This window comes from Eschrichtius robustus, chromosome 10, assembly GCF_028021215.1.
Source record: "Eschrichtius robustus isolate mEscRob2 chromosome 10, mEscRob2.pri, whole genome shotgun sequence".
Lineage (NCBI taxonomy): Eukaryota > Metazoa > Chordata > Mammalia > Artiodactyla > Eschrichtiidae > Eschrichtius > Eschrichtius robustus.
In genome coordinates this window covers 34,048,975-34,068,106 of record NC_090833.1, presented here as the reverse complement: position 1 = coordinate 34,068,106, position 19,132 = coordinate 34,048,975, and the positions used below count along the sequence as shown (strand labels likewise).

Here is a 19,132-nt window from a genome sequence, read left to right as displayed (position 1 = left end):
AAGATTTAAACATTAAGATACAGTAAATGTTGTAGAAACAATAGAATATTCCTTTAATCTTAAGATTATAAAGGCCTTTCTAAGCAGACCACAGACCAGAAGCCATAAGGGAAAAGACTGACAGGTTTGAATCATTAAGAATTAAAATCGTGACAGGTTTGAATAACTAAAAACTAACATTAAAATTTTGTCATATAGAATGCCAAACTACTACAAAAAAAGTCAAACCACAAACAACTAGAAAAATATTTGCAACTTATATGTAGGTAAAGATTTAATAACTATTACTTATAGAGATTTTTTAAATCAATCAAAAAGGTAGATATCCCAAATATAAAATGGAACAAGGATTCAAACAGGCAATTCTCAAAAGAAAAATACTGAATTCATAATAATCATAAAAATATGCCTAGCAGCATTAGTCATAAAAAAGTGGGAATTAAAACAATTAGTTTGGTTTTTTTTTAACCTACCATAATAGGCATAGATTTTTAAAACAATCATATGCAGTGTTGTCAAGGGCATGGGCAACAGGCACTTACATAAATTCTTGGTTTCTGTGTATTGCTACAACATTTTTGGAGGCTAGTCTGACAGAATGTATCCAGACTTTAAATGCTGGTACCCTTTGGCCCAGCAATTCAACTTCTAGGGATTTGTCCAAAGGAAGTAATCAGACCAACTTAAGCTTCCAGTGCCTTAGTTTCCTTATCTATAAAATGAGGATAATATTATTCATCCACTAGGGTTTTTAACAGTGAATAAAGTGATTCACATGAAATGTTTAATACAGTGTCTGGCAGATAGAAAGTGCCAAATAAATGTTAGTTAAATAAATGTTACTTCCAATGATGTTCATTGAACATTGCTGTAATAGTAAAACCTGGCAGTAATCTAAGTGTTCATCATTATAGGGATTGGTTGAATAAATTATTGTACGTATAATACTGTACAATTGCTACAAAAGATGTCATTAAGATGGCCACAATATATATTGTATGTGAAAAAAAAGCAGGTTATAAAATGGAATGTATTGGATTGATACCATCTCATTTGTTAAAACAAAACAAAAACTTAACCTTGGGGATCAGAGATAGGAGATGGTATTATAGGGGACTTTTACTCTACAGTCACTTATATATTGCTTTAATTTATTATAATAAACATTTATAATTTATTACTATGACAATTTCACAATTAGCAAAAAGGTAGATATTTCCACTTGTTTGGTAAGACAAAGCCCAGAACAAAATAAGCATTAATTAATTGCCCATCTTAACCTTGCTGGGTTTAAAATGAAACTCTTAGAATTGGGCACTGTGTTGATTAGAGCTGCTTCTCCATCAGGGGACTCCTGTCAGTACAAGTAGTGCTTCATATGTCTGCTTTTACTGTAATTTTTTAAAAGGTATTTCCTCAAAACCTGTATTACTTGGAATACAGTAACCCCAGGTTTTTGTTGCACTCATATTTTAGGAGAAAGAGAAAATAAGCTACCAAAGGGATTTCTTTAGAACACAATTCCCTGGGGATAGCTATTGTCTGCTAGACAGCCCATTTCTTACACTGTGTACAGTAGTGCACAAAGAGAATCAAGGCTCTCAGTTATGTCCCTGAGACAAGTCAAACTGAAGAAAGGTCACATTATTTCTTAAATGCTATGCAGAGGAGAAAGCTTTTCAGGAGCAAATATTTAAATAGAAAGGGTTTGGGGTAAGCCTGCTAAGTCCTACAAGAACAAGCTCCCTATTACCAGGATCATATTTTATGTCTTTGTATCCCCCTCGGTAGCTTGTACCATGAATTTACTTACCTTTAGTTTGCCAGGAAATTTTAATTTTCTAGAAAAACCTTTATTCACCAAGTTTTTTTGTTAATCTAAATGTAATTGTCCTTTAAAATATTTTGCACATAATTCACTCTATATGGGGTTCATTTTTCTTCACTGGCTAAAGCTTCCCAAAATGGATAGTATGTACAAGTACCCACTATACACACTTATAGTTTGAATGATTTTCTTTTAATTATATGGTAATATACCAAACAGATATTGGTTGAATGAAAAACATTTTTCACTTGAAACTAGCCAAAGACATTGATGATACCCATTGAGATAACTGGGATAACCCAGGATTGTCAAAGAAAGCAATAAATCACCGCTCCAAGGGAGATAAACCTATCTGGTGCTCTGATTATGAACAGGGAACACAAATAAGTGGCATGTCACTAGCTTGACCCCAATAAAAAAGACCCTACCTCAAGGAAAAATATAAATATCCTTAGCATCTTCCTGGTGTGCTTTAGGATCCTGGTCTTGGGGCCCACCTCTTTCTTGGTACAGTTCTGGAAAGCATTCTTCAGGCACATCCTTATCTTTATATGTCTTAGTAGAGAGGTCTTCAGGCCCAGGTGTTTCTTGGTATATTTCAGGTGAATAGTCTTCAGGCCCAGCTGTTTCTTGGTATATTTCAGGTGAATATTTTTCAGGAGCAGGTGTTTCTTGGATTGTTTTATGAGAGGGGGCTTTAGACACAGCAATTTCTTTATATGTTTTATGAGAAAAGTGTTCAGTTTCAACTGTTTCTTGGTATGTTTTTATAGAAAGCTCTTTAGGCACAGCTATTTCTTGTGTTTTAGGAACAAAGTTTTCAGTCTCAGCTATTCCATGACCTAGTTCAGAATTGTGTTCCTCAGGTTCAGCTCTTTTTTGGTATGTTTCAAGAGTGTAGCCTTTAGGCACATCTGGTTTGGGGTATGCTTCAAGAGGGCATCCTTCCAGGTCAGCTATATCTTCAGATGTTTTAGAAGAAAGGGCTTTGGCTGCAGCAGTTTCTTGGCACATTTTAAGAGAGAGGTCTTCAGGTTGAGCCATATCATGGCACATTTTGGAAGGATGGTCTTGAAATACAGCTATTTCTTGGCACATTTTAGGAGAGAGGTCTTCAGATTCAGCCATATCTTGGCGTATTTCAGAAGGGTGGTTTTGTACTGCTGCTTCTTGGTATTCAGAAGAATTTTCCTGATGGATAATGCTTTCTTGACCTATTTCAGAAAAATGTTTCTTGGGCACAACTCTTTGCGTGGAGGCTACCGGAAGGAGAGCTTCGGTCACACTCCTGGGTGGTTCACTTTCTTTCTCTGTAGGTGCTGGTGCTTTCTCCATCATTTCCTTTTCTAATTGTGACAGAGGCTCCACCTTCGTTTCTGTATTTTGTTGTCTCTTTCTGCCTCTTTCACTTCTTTTTCCTGTTCTCTGCCGCTTGTGTTTTTTCTCTCTATAGAGAAATCAGAATTAGTGTCAGCAACAGGGCTCCAGAATTCAAATATACATTTGGTAATAACAGTCCCAGGACTCTCACTGCCTTGTTGCACAACCTTGAACAAGTCACTTAATCTCTCTCTGGGCCTCAGTCTCCTTGTTTGTAAAATGAAGAAGCAGTTCTAGATGCTCTCAATTGTCAGGAGAGGAAATGATCCTCAGGACTTTTTGTCTTTGATGCCTTGCTCAACAGGAACCTTCTTGGTGAGTGTAGCGTTTGTGTGTGTGTGTGTGTGTGTGTACGCGTTTGAGAGCATATACTTAAAATTTGGTTATGGAAAATGTATCGTTGATGTTATAAATTAATAGACTGGCATTCTTGTTTATATACTAGTCTCTTTGGGTTTAGTCTATGTGAATTCATTTCTCTATACCTTGGGTAAACTGATATGATTGTGTTCCTAGATCTGCAGTGCAGGCCTGCTCCTCATCTGCGCAGCCTGCAGGTGAATGATGTATATGGCTTGCTTATCTAATACAGTGTCTTGTGTAAAGCAGGCTAAGTGGCCAAAGCTGGGTCCAAAGCTCCAAAGCTGCAAAAACACTTCCTTGAGGTAAAGCAGCTTGGTGGAAAGGCATGAGTGGTCATATTATACCTACTCTGAACCAATAGCTAAAGATCTAGAAGATGAAAGGATATGCATGGGTATTGCAACCAATGACAAATTGTTAGGTACTGCAAATATAACCAAATACAGATGGCTAATATAGACAGACTTGGGGGAAGAAAAAGATACTATAAATAAGCATTTCATCATTTTTCTAAACCTATTGAAATTCTGTTTTATGCTACCTGCCCCGTGGAGCCTTCTCCAACAGACCACAGGGCTGAAATGCTCTCCCTGCTTACCACTCCTATAGGATTTATTATGAGGATTATGCTTAAGGTAAAGAACATAGGCTGCCTCATCCTGTAGTTATTTCTGGAGAAACCCTATTTCTTTTAGTAAACAAGACAGTCTTTGGAGATAAGACCAGTGTTTTTTACACCTATGCAGTGCTCGCAGTTCCTTGTACACTTAAAAAATGTATACCCTAAAGGTTGTCTCATCAAAACCAGTTTGAAGTCAATATAAAAAAGGTACATATTGTAATAGTACAGTTTAAAATAAATATTAAAAATAATATAGAAGGTAAAAATGATATGGTACCTCAGCATTTGGAAGTTTAATTCCAAGTAACCAAGGTGACAAGATAAATTATAAAGTCCTTATTGTCAGATTTTAAAAAGATGATGTATGTGAATTCTTCAGGCAACATTATTATCCTAGAAATTAAATCCTAAATAATTTGTTATGTAGATCTCTATATGAGGGAAATCTGAGTAATGTTCTATGTTCTTCCTGGTAGTTTCCCAAAAGATACAAATATATCTGTGTGGCCTAAAATTTAATCTGTACTCTGTCACTTATCAGCTATGTGATCATGGGCAAGTCACTTAAACTCTCTATGCCTTCGTTTCTTCACAGGTAAAATGGAGTAAATAGTATCTGCCCAACCTCATGTGGTTGTTCTAAGAATTGCATGTAATAACTTATATGAATGAATCATCCAGATAGAAACTAGTACTCTTATATTAATATCGGAAATATATATATATATGGTGCTTCCTATATGCCAGGCACTGTTTTAAGTAATTTACTTATTCTGTTATCTCATATAGTCTTCACATCAACTTATGAGGTAGATACTATTATTATCTCCATTTTGCAGATGAGAAAACTGAAGCACAGAGAGGTTGAATAACTTGTCCAAGGTGAAATGGCTAAGAAGTGAGGGAGCCACTCTTCAAATCTAGTCATCTAGCCATCTGGCTTTAGCAGCCGGGCTCTTAACTATTACACTCTACCGCTTCTCTCTGGAACTAAGGTTTCACTGTGTAGAATGTTGTAGTGAGGACAGCCCTCAGTAGTATAGATATGTGTCACAACAGCAAGGCCGGCCAGCTGCCAAGAGGCTCACCAAGGTTCCACCTACTCCAGTGACTTCTTCAGCCTTGCCCGCCCCCCAAACCAATGAGCACAGAAGCCCAATTCTATGAGTATACTGAAACCAGCTCCATTTCTAGGGTCAGAGCTCATCAACCAGCTCAAAGAGATTGATATGTAAACCTCAAGACCAATTTTTAAATGAACAGTGAGAAATGCAAAGTCACAATGCTTGGGCTAACAAACGAATACACTCTCTCTGTAGTAAGTACTTGGGAAGGCAAGTAATGATCAGAAGATTGCTTGGTGAGTAAGGAATTAGGGGAACTAATTGGGTGTTCTTCAACAGAGTCACCTGCCAGAGGACTTGAGTACAGAAGTTTCTGCTATAACATATATGCATTCCTGAAAAACCTCACTTTCTGCAAAATCATGCACTAAAAGTGACAGTGCTTATGGGGAAAAAATAAAGTTGGGACAAATGACTCAAATCCTATGCAACTTTTTAACACTAGCATAAACAGTAATTGGGACAGGGGAGAGATAACTTGGATAGTCCAGACAGGCAGCTTACTATGGCTGGAGGCTGCCTCGGGGATGGTAAAAATGCACAAAAGCAACAGTGTAAATGCAGGCTTTCAGTGCTGAGATCATGCAAATAAGGGTGCTCTGAGCCAGCAGGGCTGCCGCTAAGTTGAGCACAGGAGGAAGTGCAACCTGCTATATGTGGAGATCTTTGCAAAGCTACCAATGTCCTTCTCTGGGGAAGAAGCCCTGGATGCAGGTTGAAAAGGATCCTGTCTATACAGCAGCCAAGCTGAAGGCTTTTTCCTTTCCTGTGAAGGTTTTAACTCTATTCCCACTATTCTGGCTTCTTTTGAGTAGGAAAAATTATGAACTAACACAACTTCCACATTATACTGACATCATTCTCCTATTTACCAATCATATGTGAGCTAACTGGTGTTGTAGAAACATGTGTTGCTGCAGAACAGACGATACTCAGTCCACAGTGGGAATAGGTACTTAAAACATCTGTACTGTAAGTTTTTTTAAAAAATGATGCCTAGAAAAATGTATACCTATGTTTTTTTGGGGTTTTTTTCACAAAGCAGAGCCCGGCCCTGTGAAAAATGTATACCTATGTTATTTTTGCCATTGAAGGAAACATTTTTACAGTAAAAGAAGAAATACACACCTAAATCTTAATCAAAAAAATTTTAAAGAAGAAGAGTGCTTAGATCAGTGGTTCTCAACTGGGAGCATTTTACCTCCTCTCCCCTGACCCCAGGAGACATTTAACAAGGTCTGGAGTCATTTTTGGTTGTCACGATGGGGAGGGGAGAGTCCTGTGGATTTCTAGAGGCCAGTGATGCTGCTAAACATCTTCAATGCACAGGACAGCCTCCCACACAAAGAAGTCTCCTACCCACAGCATTAATAACACCAGCGTTGAGAAACCCTGGCTCAGATGGATGCTGTACTTTGGCTCCTTGGGCTCCCCTTTTCTATTTCCAAGCAGGCAATACCTCTGTTTTCACAGTTATATTCTAAATGGTGCAGTTAGATGCTGCCTAATTTATAGTCATGTTCATGTACTCCCTTCCTGAGATTACATACAGCTGACTTTGGATAGTTAGGAACTCTCAAACTCTTCCATCACTCATTTACAGACAGTGCTTTGGTTTACTCCATGGAGAGTTAACTACACTCATTCAAGAAGAATTTCACTAATAGAAAGCTTGGAGAACAAGCTTGGGGGTCTTCTCAATGGTGTCTCCCGCTCCCAACAGATGCTTCTATGGTTATATTACTAGGGTGGTTGAACACCAGGCCTCTCTACAATATACATAATTTGATCACCTGGTACTGTAATTAAAAGAGACCATAAATAAGATTCTGTTCCCATCACTTTACTAGATGGGTGACTTTAGGCAAGAGATTTAACCTTCAGAGACTTGGTTTCCTTTTTTTTTTCTTTTTTTCTTTTTTTTGTAAAATAAGGATAACAGCTCCCAATTTATGGGATTTTTGGAAAGATGAAATATAGTGTGTAAAAGTGCTCAGCACCACTTGACAAGTAGCATATGCTAGATAAATATCAGTTCCTTCCCCCTTGCAGCAATACCATACCCAAATTGCCATTGTGAAGTTTGCTTTTCTTGTGCTTCAGCTTTTCTTTTTCTGAGTTGCTCTCTGTTTCTTAAACTCCAAGTTCCAATGACTTCTGTAGGATCAAAATGAAAGTTATGGGAGATAGTGATGAATTGTGGCATTAACAGGAAAAGAGTCCTATAGAAAAATGGTAGAATCCCTTTACTGGGTGTGTAAGTTTTTCTCCTAGCCTTTTGAGGACAAGAACTATATCTTATTTATTCTTGTGCCTCTGAAGAATGCCTGGGAGCAAACATTTGGTCAACATTTTTTAAATGAAAAGGTCAGTATTTGTACATAAGTGTGCTACCAACCTATTAATTTTTTCAAAATAGTGTACATATTGTACAAACATAAAAGAAAAAAATCAGCCATGTTCTGCCATCCTATAACCTGTTCTCATTTTATTCCTTGCATTCATCTAGTCCCTATATTAAAGTTGTAATGATGGCATACCACAGTTTTATCATTTATTAACCTGATACATCAAAAATATATTCCATTATCTCGTCCTCATAATTATAACTTTAGCAGCTACATGATACTTAATCAAGTTGATGTATTCTCATTTATCCACTCATTCCACTCGTATTGAACATTTAGGTTTTTGCCAGTTATTTTTTTTGCCATTGTAGATCAAGTTATAATAAATATTTCATGTACACAGCTTTTTTTCTTTTGTATATTTTTCCTTTGGATGGTGTTTCTCCAAGTTCTTTGGAATATTAAAGTTATTATCAAGAAAGATTCTGTTGCCATCCAAGTTTGTGAAAAGTTAACATTGGGTCTTTGATGTAGAACTTCTTAGAGACTATAGAATGATTTCAAATTTGCACCGGGACCCCCTAAAAGAGAAAATGCCCCTTGGACCATGGCACCTTTTGTTTTTAGGACAGAAGTCCTTAATGGTGAACTTGGACGGGGGAAAATTATACTTTTATTTTTACCAATCTTTAATTTAAATGACCATTTCCTTCAATTATGAACGTAGTAACAAACCACGGTAGCTTTAGCAGTGTGTGATTTTGTCACAAAAAGAAATTACAGATTTTCTTCATATAACATTACAGTTATTGCAGATACCTTAAAATATCATTTATTTGATTTGATACAGTGGTAATTAGATCCACCACTGGATCTTGTTATTTAATGCATCTATAAATAAGCACACATATTATTATATCATGGTTTTTTATTTTGATAACTTATCTTAATATAATTGCTTCCTTTATAATCCTATGTATTGAATTTTATGTATTTAGACTTCTTAGTCTAAGAAGGGGTCTAGAGGTTCATCAGAATGCCAAAGGGATCCATGGCATTAAAAAGTTTTAAATCACTGCCTCAAGGCCTAGGGTTCTGCAAAAGCAGCAAAAATGCTGCTTTAGGATAGATCCAAAAACTAAGATTAGTGAGTCAAAAGAATAAACACTATTATAGTTCTTGCTACTTATTGCCAGATCCCTTTCCAAAAGTTTCACTATATTTATGCTACCAAAGAAGTATATGGTTGTTATTTGTTTTACCACAACTATCTGGTATTGGGTATTTTCGTTATCTTTCATTTATATATATTATTAATAATTTATTTATTATTTCCTTGTGTTTCTCTGGCTTATTAGAATCTTAGTGCTAGAAGGCACCTCAGAAAGTTATATAGCCCCAATTCTTCCATTCTAATATATGAACGTATCCAATTATGCACCTTTTTTGCCAGAGCCATAAAAAGAGGAAAATAATCATAGTCCAATCCTTCCCAACAGCCACTACCTCTTAAGGTCTCTTTCATTACCTGGAACATGGTTCTCTTCTTGATGAGGATCAGGTGTCTGATGGAGCATCAAGCGAGACTGGTCCTTTCCCAAATCCATCTTGCTGCAATACCTTCCTGCTGTTTGGTCTGACTTCCACAAGAACCCTTTTTTAAAATGTCAAAAGTAACTAACAGTTAAAAACACACACATATCCGAGTTCACTTGTCACTTGACTTCCTGCCTAAAAGTTTTATCTAGCTGGACCACAGCTGCTGGCTACTTCTACTTTCTTTATCGTACTGCACAGGTGTGAGCAGGGGGCACAGCTGGTGCTATGTCCTCCTCCACCACAGTGGCTAGTTATACAGGCAGCCCTGCAGCCACAGGCTGGTACGTCACAGCCTCCGGTATGGCAGTCATTGGCTCTACTAAGAAGTGCCTGAGTCCGATGTTCCTTTTTACATACAGAGGTGGCATAGTATACGAAGAACACCAAGTCTAGCACCTAACCAGCTCGATGTTCTTGAACAAATCACTTCCCCTTTTCGTGACTATCCTTCTTCATTTGCAAAGTGGGTGAATAATTCCTGACTTCCCCACCTCACACAGTTCTTGTGAAAGTGAATGAATATTATGAATGTGAAAATTATGAAGATGCGAAATTAATTTTATATTGTTTTCCTGCATGTGGCATTTTTTCATCTTAACCTGATGCAAAGTAATGGAAAGTCTTGCTGTTAGACATAGATAATAGACATAAAGAACTAAATGAGGAATTCAAAGCAAATTTGAACCCTCTTCTGCTCACCTGATCATTCACAAGTGACTCAAGATAACTAATGAAATCCACTGTGACTCATCCAGGGAAGGTCAAAAAGCATTTCTTAATGAAAATATCAGCACATTATGTCACAGAAATTAAGTTGAAACCAAGGGAATAACCCATCTTCAATTGGTCACCCGATTTGTGAAGGCAAAGAGGCACAGAGGATCAGGATTGTTCACCAAGGAAAGGGACACTGACCACCTCCTATTACAGGCAAAAGGTCTGTGAGATACAGGGTTAACACTGTATCTGGAGTCAGATACTGAAGTGAAGAGAGTTTGAATTCCAGTGTTGCCACATTCCCTAATTCAGTCACCTTAGGCCACTTAGTCTTGGAGCCAGTTTACCTACCTACAATATGGGACAATATTGGTATGTACCTCATGAGGTTATTGGGATGACTGAATCAAATAATGCATTTCATATGTGCCTGTCATATTGAATACATGGTGCCTAGCATATTCAACCTGCTTAGTAAGGGTTAGCTGCTGTTATTAGTAATAAAAATACAGTGACAAGATTTTGGTAAGTCAAGTCACAGTTTAAATGCACTAAAGAAACTCAGAGAAAACCTGAAGGGAATCCTTTATAAAGAGAAAACCTTTATAATGTGAATAGATGCCCTCTACTTCCATAGACTCTTAAGGCATTAGCATCTCCTCCTAAACCATCTAGTCCCTCCCCCTATTTTATGAGATATCTTTTTTATTTTTAAAATTTTTTATTTATTTATTTATGGCTGTGTTGGGTCTTCGTTTCTGTGCGAGGGCTTTCTCTAGTTGTGGCAAGCGGGGGCCACTCTTCATCGCGGTGCGCGGGCCTCTCACCATCGCGGCCTCTTGTTGCGGAGCACAGGCTCCAGACGCGCAGGCTCAGCAATTATGGCTCACGGGCCCAGCCGCTCCGCGGCACGTGGGATCCTCCCAGACCAGGGCTCGAACCCGTGTCCCCTGCACTGGCAGGCGGACTCTCAACCACTGCGCCACCAGGGAAGCCCCCTCCCCCTATTTTATACACAGAGAAATTGAGAACCAAGGAGGGGAAAGATTTACCTGCCCCAAATTTTCTTACTTACTGGTGGCACCACATCTTACTGATTATAAGATGGGTCATCTTGTTATGCTTGATCTTGCCTGGGTATGAAAATGTATGTGTGATGTGAACATATGAGAGAAGAAGGTTTTTCAAACACACTGAAAAATATTGAGAACTATGTAACAAGCACTCAAGGGCTTACCACCAAAACTTAATGTGGTATTTAATTACTAGATCCTAAGCTCTAGCTTTAAGTTTCTCGGTTCCCCAGTCTTTCTCGTAAGTTAATCTCTACCTAAAAGTTCAGATAACTCCAGGGAATCCCTATTCCGAGAAGTCTTATAGGGAATGGAAAGTGTAACTTGCAATTTATCTCATGATAATTTTTGGATTTTCAGATACAGGGTTTTAAAAACTCAAATACAAACTAAAGTAGCTTTGAAAATTATAAAACAGGAGTGTTTTATAATTTAAACTGGCATTTTAAATTAGTCGCTTTATTTGATATGTTTTAATTCTTACTGATCAGGTTATTTCTTATGATAATGAAATAAGATAACCTTTTAGAATACTTCTAGGACACCTTACAGAAGATGCAGAATTACTTCTTAAATACAATTATCCTTAAAGCTTATAAGACCCAGTTCAACGATTCAGCAAACCTTACTGAATGCCTCCTCTGTGCCATGTACTGAGCAAGGCTGTCAGACTACAAAGGTGGACAAAGGTGGACAGATGTTAGTCCCTGAGTTCTGTGTACTGTAGGCCCATAGAGATATGCACATCTTTATTGGAGGGAGATAATATTTAGACCCTTTACACCCTGCTGCAGCCTGCCTAAGCTGTTTCCACCCCATGTTCTGATATCTAAGAGCAGAATGTGGAGGGACTATATGAGGGTGGGATCTCAAGTTAACAGTAATTAGGGAGCAATATTGGGTGGAGGGGGCAGGTGGAGGGAGTTTGGGGCAAACTAGATTGGAAGTCAGGCAAGGTGTCTCTGGTGTGATAAGCAGGCCACAGCAGGAACTTGTCTGGGACAAAAATAGCCAGTCAGTAAATTTACAAGCCATAGTTCATTATCCTTTCCCTCTGTAGTGAAGTCTAGAGTCGTTAGCAGTATGTGAGATGTTAGGCATTAAAGGCCGGATATTTTTAACAAAAGCTGCCTTGTTCTAGAGTTATTTGCATATATACATGATACCTCTCTCTAGGCCACAAACCCTTTGAGGGTGGTTACCACTCCTGATTCACCTTTCTATCCCCACAGTATAATCTAGGAGGAGGCTTAGCCCAGAGCAGTCCCCATAAACGCCCTCACTCCTGTATGCAGGGCCAGCCTCATGGGTGTGCAGCCTGTGAATGTACTTTATACACTCAGAGGGGCTGATGCTGCTGTTACTTAGTAATACCATCATCTGTTCCAGAGCTCTTTCTACTGTCATTCACTGGCACTGACCTCTGTGCTGAAGATATAGCAGTTAGGATTTCCCTGGTGGCGCAGTGGTTAAGAATCCGCCTGCCAATGCAGGAGACATGGGTTTGAGCCCTGGTCCGGGAAGATCCCACACGCCGCGGAGCAGCTAAGCCCGTGCGCCACAACTACTGAGCCTGCGCTCTAGAGCCCGCGAGCCACAACTACTGAGCCCACGTGCCACAACTACTGAAACCCACGTGCCTACAGCCCGTGCTCCGCAACAAGAGAAGCCACCGCAATGAGAAGCCCACACACCACAACAAAGAGTAGCCCCCGCTCACCACAACTAGAGAAAGACCGCGCAGCAATGAAGACCCAATGCAGCCAAAAATAAATAAATTAATTTTTTGAAAAGAAGAAAGAAAAGTGAGCATGGAATGATAGGATAAGGAACAAGGGGGGAAAGTTGATGGTGGTTGCTATTTTAAACAGGGTGACAGTTGTTCAGGACTGAAGGAGGTGAGGGGCCAGTCAGGCTGCCATCTGGGAGGGCACTGTAGGCAGAGAGGCACTGGCAAATGGCCTGAGGTGAGGAAGTGGTAGGAGGTGGGTTCAGAGAGGTAGCTTATTGCCCCTTGTAGGGGTGTCTACTCTGATTGAGATGGATAGTCATGGGATGGTTTTGAACAGAGGATTGATGCCATCTGACTTTTTTTTTTTTTTTTTTTTGGCCATGCTGCTTGGCATGCGGGATCTTAGTTCCCCAACCAGGGATCAAACCTGCGCCCGCTGCAGTGGAAGCATGAAGTCTTAACCGCTGGACCTCCAAGGAAGTCCCTGGCATATTTTTCAAGGATTATCCTACATAAAGAACAGACCATGGGGACAGGGGAGGAGGTGGAAGCAGGGAGACCAGTTAGAAGGATCCTGCAGAATCCAGATGATTAAGGCTTGAACTGTGATGGGAGTGATGAAGAAGCGGTCAGACTCTGGAGTAGCTTACAGACTGGATAGGCAGTGAGTGATAAAGAATCAAAGACTATGACAAGGGTTTTGGTCTAAGCAACTGGAAAGATGGAGGTACCATTAACAGACAAAGAAGACTGGGAGGAGCAGGCTTGCAGGAGATGATCAGGAGTTTAGTTTTGGACATGCAAATAGATTAGGGAAAAAACAGCAAAGGAGCAGCCAGTGAGGCAGAGAATAACGAGGAAAGTGTAGTGTTCTGGAAGTCAAGAGGAAAAAATGTTTCAAGGAGGAGGGAGTGATCAACCGTGTCAAATTTTGCTAATAGGTAGATAGAAGGAGGATTGAGAATTTTCCTAACAATTTCTTTCCTAAGAATTTAATTAATTATGGACTGGAGCCCAGAAATGTTAAGTGACTTGGCCAAGGACATACAGGCAGGACCAGCAACATAATTTGCAGGGCCCAGTCCAAAATGAAAATACAGAGCTCCTCCTTCAAAAACTATTAAGAATTTCAAGACAGTTACAGCAGAATATCAGAATGTCAAACCCATCACAGGGCCACTTTCACAAGTGCTTCCCTGAATCTTTGTGGCAAACTTATAAAATAGCTATTAGTATCCTCATTTTTCAGATCAAGGCACTGGTGCTCAGAGCGTAAAGTGATTTTACTAGGGTCACAGAGCTAGACTGGTAGTTTGAGCATGAAACCTGAGCCTGCAGCCTCCAATTCTGGCCTTCTTCCTACTAGACCAAACTAGATATTGAGGGAGAGAATTGCTTTCCTGCCTCCTGACCCATCTGGAGCACATTTAAGTAAGTATTGAGGCCTTGTTCATGCATTTCAGAGGCCTGGTTGAACTGGGCAGATGTGGGAGGGAGGGAAACACATTGCTAAGAACTTCTGCCCTGGGGCTCTTTATGATGGGGGTGAAAAGGGAGCACTGGATACTATTCAGTGAGAAACTTGACCTAATAAAAGTGCCCCAAAACTGATGTAGTTTTAGGCCATATTGATAGAATTATAGAAAAGAGGGCGATCACTTTGCTACTCTTTGGTTTGTCATCCCATACATGGAGTGTTATGCTGTGAAGACCGTGTGAATGAAATTTGAAAACGTGTAGAAAAAAAGAGCAAGGGATTTGGGACTCTACCATTTCCTGGCTGTGTAATTTGGGGGAAAATCGCTCAATTCTTTCTGATTCTCAGTTTCTTCCCTTATAAAACAGAGAAAAAGTAATACCTCCCAGGGATTCTGGGAGGATAAAAGAGATCATGAGAGCTTTCTATAAAATGAAAAGCACTGTGTAGATAGACATGCCATAAACTCGGGCAGTGTTAATAATATTATTAGAAGTGTTCTAATGATGCACCTGGGCATTGTCCTGGAGTGCATTTGGGTGGAAAAGTCAAGAAAGGGAAGCTATCATACACTTTTTTTTCTTGGTGTTCTTTCCTTGCTAAAATACATTTTCAAACCTTTTAAATTCTTTTCAAGGAGTTGATCATGCTTTGTTTTCCTTAGTGGAGAAGGAGAGTTTCTGGTTTCCCTCTCTCTCACAGCCTGTTGATGCATGATAAATAAGTTCTGTCTCTGCTGAAACAGATGCTACTGTACACATACAGATAACACGGTCTATGACTTTAGAATGGCTGTAACCTGACTTTCAATTTAGTTTGTTCCAAAGTCCCTCCTCCGGCCTCCTCCACCAATATTGCTTTCTATTTCTTAATGAATAGACAATAAGCATCTCTGAATAAACATTGATGTGTGGTCATTTATCTGGGGAAGAACAAGTCTGCTCCCACCTTGAGCCCCCATCACATCTCTGTCCTCACATTCCTGAACTTCCGGAACTAACAGTGTACTCTCAAGTCAACTGCTTCCTTTCCCCACATAACTTCTTCTTTCCTTTGCATCCACAATCTAGTTTTCTCTTCCACATATTGTTCTCTCATAAGTCAGCAATGATTTCCTAATGGCCAAGTCCAGTGGTCCCTTCTCACTTCGCTCTCTCTGTGACTTCACTGTAGCTCACGATTCCTCTGAGCACTTATGTTGCTGTGTTCTTGGCTTCTATGGTAATGTGTTCTTCATCCCTCCTTCCTCCTCCTCTTCCTCCTCCACACACTTCTCTCTTTTTTTTTTTAAATTAATTAATTAATTTATTTATTTTTGGCGTGTTGGGTCTTTGTTTCTGTGCGAGGGCTTTCTCTAGTTGCGGCGAGCGGGGGCCACTCTTCATCGCGTTGCGCGGGCCTCTCACTGTCGCGGCCTCTCTTGTTGCGGAGCACAGGCTCCAGACGCGCAGGCTCAGTAGTTGTGGCTCACAGGCCTAGTTGCTCCGCGGCATGTGGGATCTTCCCAGACCAGGGCTCGAACCCGTGTCCCCTTCATTGGCAGGCAGATTCTCAACCACGAGGGAAGCCCCCCACACACTTCTTTTACTCCTCTAGCTATGAGAAGTACTTCCCAAGGATGACTCCTCTGTGTCTTTTCTCTCTCACACTTAGACAGACAATCCAACTCTATACCTTTAGCTATTACCTTTATGCAGATATCTTCTAAATAATTACCAGTCTGAGTTGTAAGATCACATTTTCAAGTGTCTCTTGAATATCATTCTTTACCTGAATATCCCACTGCACCTTAAACTTAGCATAGCAAAAAGCAAATATATCTTCCCCCTAAAACCAGTCTCTCCTACGCTTTATTTCTGCCATTCTTAACTATTCTACTATAGAAGAGCAGCACCTTGTTCCTGGCCATCCAGTTCTAATTGGCAATCCAATTCAGAATTGTCTTTGCCTCTGCCTCCACCTCCTCTCTTTGCTTCTCACATCCAGTTGGACACAGTTCTGAGTTTATTCTTCCCAATATCCCACATGCTCATTCCCTCTTTTCCTTTCCCATACCACCATCCCAGAGGGGGACCTCAACTTCTCATTGGAAGTATTGGAGAAGCTTCCTAAGTGGTTTATTTGCTTCTGTCTCCCCTCACCTTCCCCAGATTGTCCTGCACAAACAGCCAGAGCATTCCCCATAAAACTGGCTCAGAACTGGTCTCTACCCTGTTTAGAATCCCGTAAAGTCTCAGTATTATGTGTAGAATAAAGACTAAATTTGTCAGTCTGGCATTTAAAGCTAACTTCCCAATCTTATCCCCCATTACTTTCCTGAAAATACCCAATGTTCCAATTAAATAGTGCCACTTGCCCTCCCTGTTTGGCTTTGATTCTTTCTAACACCCACAGTACCTTTATTCACACCTCCTTGCTGTTCAGTACTCTTCACTTGTGTCTGCCCATCCAGATGGTGAGTGCCCGCATCACAAAGCCTTTGGTGATGATGATGATGATGATATATTAGCTACTCTACAAACACATAATAGGTACCTGACATGTTACAAACATTATCTCATTTAGTTCTTCTAACTAATATTATCCCCATTTCACTGATAAGGAAATTAAGGTTTAAAGAAGTTAGGTTACATCCCAAGGTCACATAAGCTCATAGGCGCCATAGTCAGAGCTCAAAACCAAAGCAGTCTGACTCTAAGGTTCACAGATTTAACCATTCTTTTCTACTACCTTTTCCTACATAGAGGTGATCTCTCCTTTTTGAGCTATAGTGTCACTTGATCTGAGCCTCTTGTATGATAAATATCACATAATATTTATTTTATTGTTCACATGTACACATCTTTTCTATAATGTTCATTCAGCAAACATTTATTGAACATTTATTTCTTGCCAGCCCCTTTACTAAGAATTGGAGACATAGAGAAGAATCAAACAGGAGTCATTTCCTCCAAGGAACTCAGTCTAATTGAGAGTGATAGACAATACGTAAACCTGAATTTAGAATATAATACAGTATGATAATTTTAACATCAATATTTCCAAATGTTCTAAGAGTAGAGGTGGAGTGTTTAATTCTGCTGTCATAGAAGTGAAAAGATAAAGATATTATATTGTGTATCCTCTAGCTATAATCCTCTTTATTCATAACTGCCTTGGAATGACTCTGCATTGGTCAACAAGTAGAATTGGAAAAATGATGAGGCTCTATGTGTGTAATGGTATTATGTGTTTTTTTCACTTTACAATAGTGTTAAGCTTTTCCCCTTTTATTAATTTCACAGAAATAATAATAATAGCCAATATTTATTGAGCACCTGCTTATCATATTCCAGGCGGTCTTCTAAGTACTTTATATATGATAGTTCATTTAGTCTTTACAACAGCTTTTAAGGTAGGTATTACTAATATCCCTATTTTGTAGATGAAGAAACTGAAGCACAGGTATTGAACCTGGGCCCTAAGTCAAACACCTGGTAAGTGGCAAAGCTGGGTGGTTTGGATCTAGGAGGCAATATCTTAACCACCTTGCTCTCCTGCCTCTCAATTCTACTTCTTTCATATTTAATAAAATAAGGCAGCAATATATATTCTCTTTTGATCCTCTCTCCCTCCTTTCTTTCTCATTTCCCTCTCCCTCATCCTCTCCCTCTTTCTGCAATTTGTTGACTATCTAATCTGTGTCCCAAAGTGTGTAGGGTGCTGGGAATATAAAGGCAAATAGGAAAAACAGCATACATAGAAAGTTAAGGGAACACAGAGGAGGGACATCTAACCAAGATGAAGAGATGAGGTCAAAGCAGTCTTACTGGAATAGGTGATCTCGAGCTTAATTTTGAGGGTGAATAGGAATTAACTACTATGATACAACCAGGCTCAGAGGAACAAACACAGGCTCCAGAGTCAGATCTAAGTTCATTCAAATCAGGTTCTGTGTGGCCAGGATCTTCCACCCTCAATTCCCTCATATATGGAATGGGTATTATAACACCTACCTTTCATGACTATTATGAGAATTAAGAATGATGACTATTGGAAAGAATCTGGCACATAGCAGACCTTACTGCTCTGGCTGTCATTATGATTGTTCATAATCTCAATAACAATAAGTGAAATAGAACTGCTAAATAAAAAAGCTAAGCAAGGCATGAGAGTTATTTTATAGATAAGGAGATCCAGAGGGGGCCAATGTCACACAGGCCTAGTGGCAGCTGGAACTGGAATCCAGATCCTCTGAGAGTTCTATCATTTTCCTTTACCTTCCTGCTATTCCGAACTCTTCTGTCTACAAGTCAATCTACCTTATCTCCTGGTTTGATGAAGTATTTCCCAAACTTTCCAATTGTTACATTCTCTCTTCATGATTTTTGCCATATTCTTGTAATAACATCTTCTGTATTATTATTTACTTAATGTTTTCCTTCAAATAAACTTATTTTTCCTAAAAGTATTTAAAATGGAAATTTTATATCACCAATGTAAGTGGAAAACCAACAATATCACCTGTGAAATCACAGGTTTGTGGTATAACAAATTATAATTCTTCTAAGGTACATTAAAATAAATACTGAACTATTAAAGTAAAAGATGTTTCATCTGAAATTATCTGCACTGCCCCAAGTGGAATGAATGCATATCACATCTTGGGAAATGCTGGCCTATGTAATTAATCAGTGAATTCTTTTCATTTCACATAATTTCTAGATCATGTCCAAATTATCCTAAAGCCAAACTGCCCTTTGCAGGAACTGTTTTATAATTCAAAAGGGACAGAGCAAAAGACTCGATTCATTCCCTGGCCTGCCACTGACCCACTGTTATTCATATCAGCTACTCTCCACAGGGTCTCTATTTGAACGCTAACCTCTC

General features: G+C 39.3%; 1 protein-coding gene across 7 annotated transcripts in view; it reads right to left on the bottom strand.

Annotated features, from left to right (window-relative positions):
* Positions 1–19,132, bottom strand: part of HEMGN (hemogen) — a 42,296-nt gene that overhangs the window by 688 nt on the left and 22,476 nt on the right. For 3 of the 7 annotated variants that reach the window (XM_068551796.1, XM_068551800.1, XM_068551801.1), the window contains 3 exons: positions 9,194–9,319; positions 7,381–7,474; positions 2,257–3,275 (listed from right to left, as the gene is read on the bottom strand). In XM_068551796.1, the coding sequence (XP_068407897.1) occupies positions 2,258–3,275; positions 7,381–7,474; positions 9,194–9,319 (1,238 nt within the window). In that variant the 3' untranslated portion in view covers position 2,257. Of the gene's footprint in view, positions 1–2,256; positions 3,276–7,380; positions 7,475–9,193; positions 9,320–16,660; positions 16,778–19,132 lie in introns of all 7 variants that reach the window. The other 4 variants (XM_068551802.1, XM_068551803.1, XM_068551797.1 and 1 more) reach the window with 2 other exon arrangements.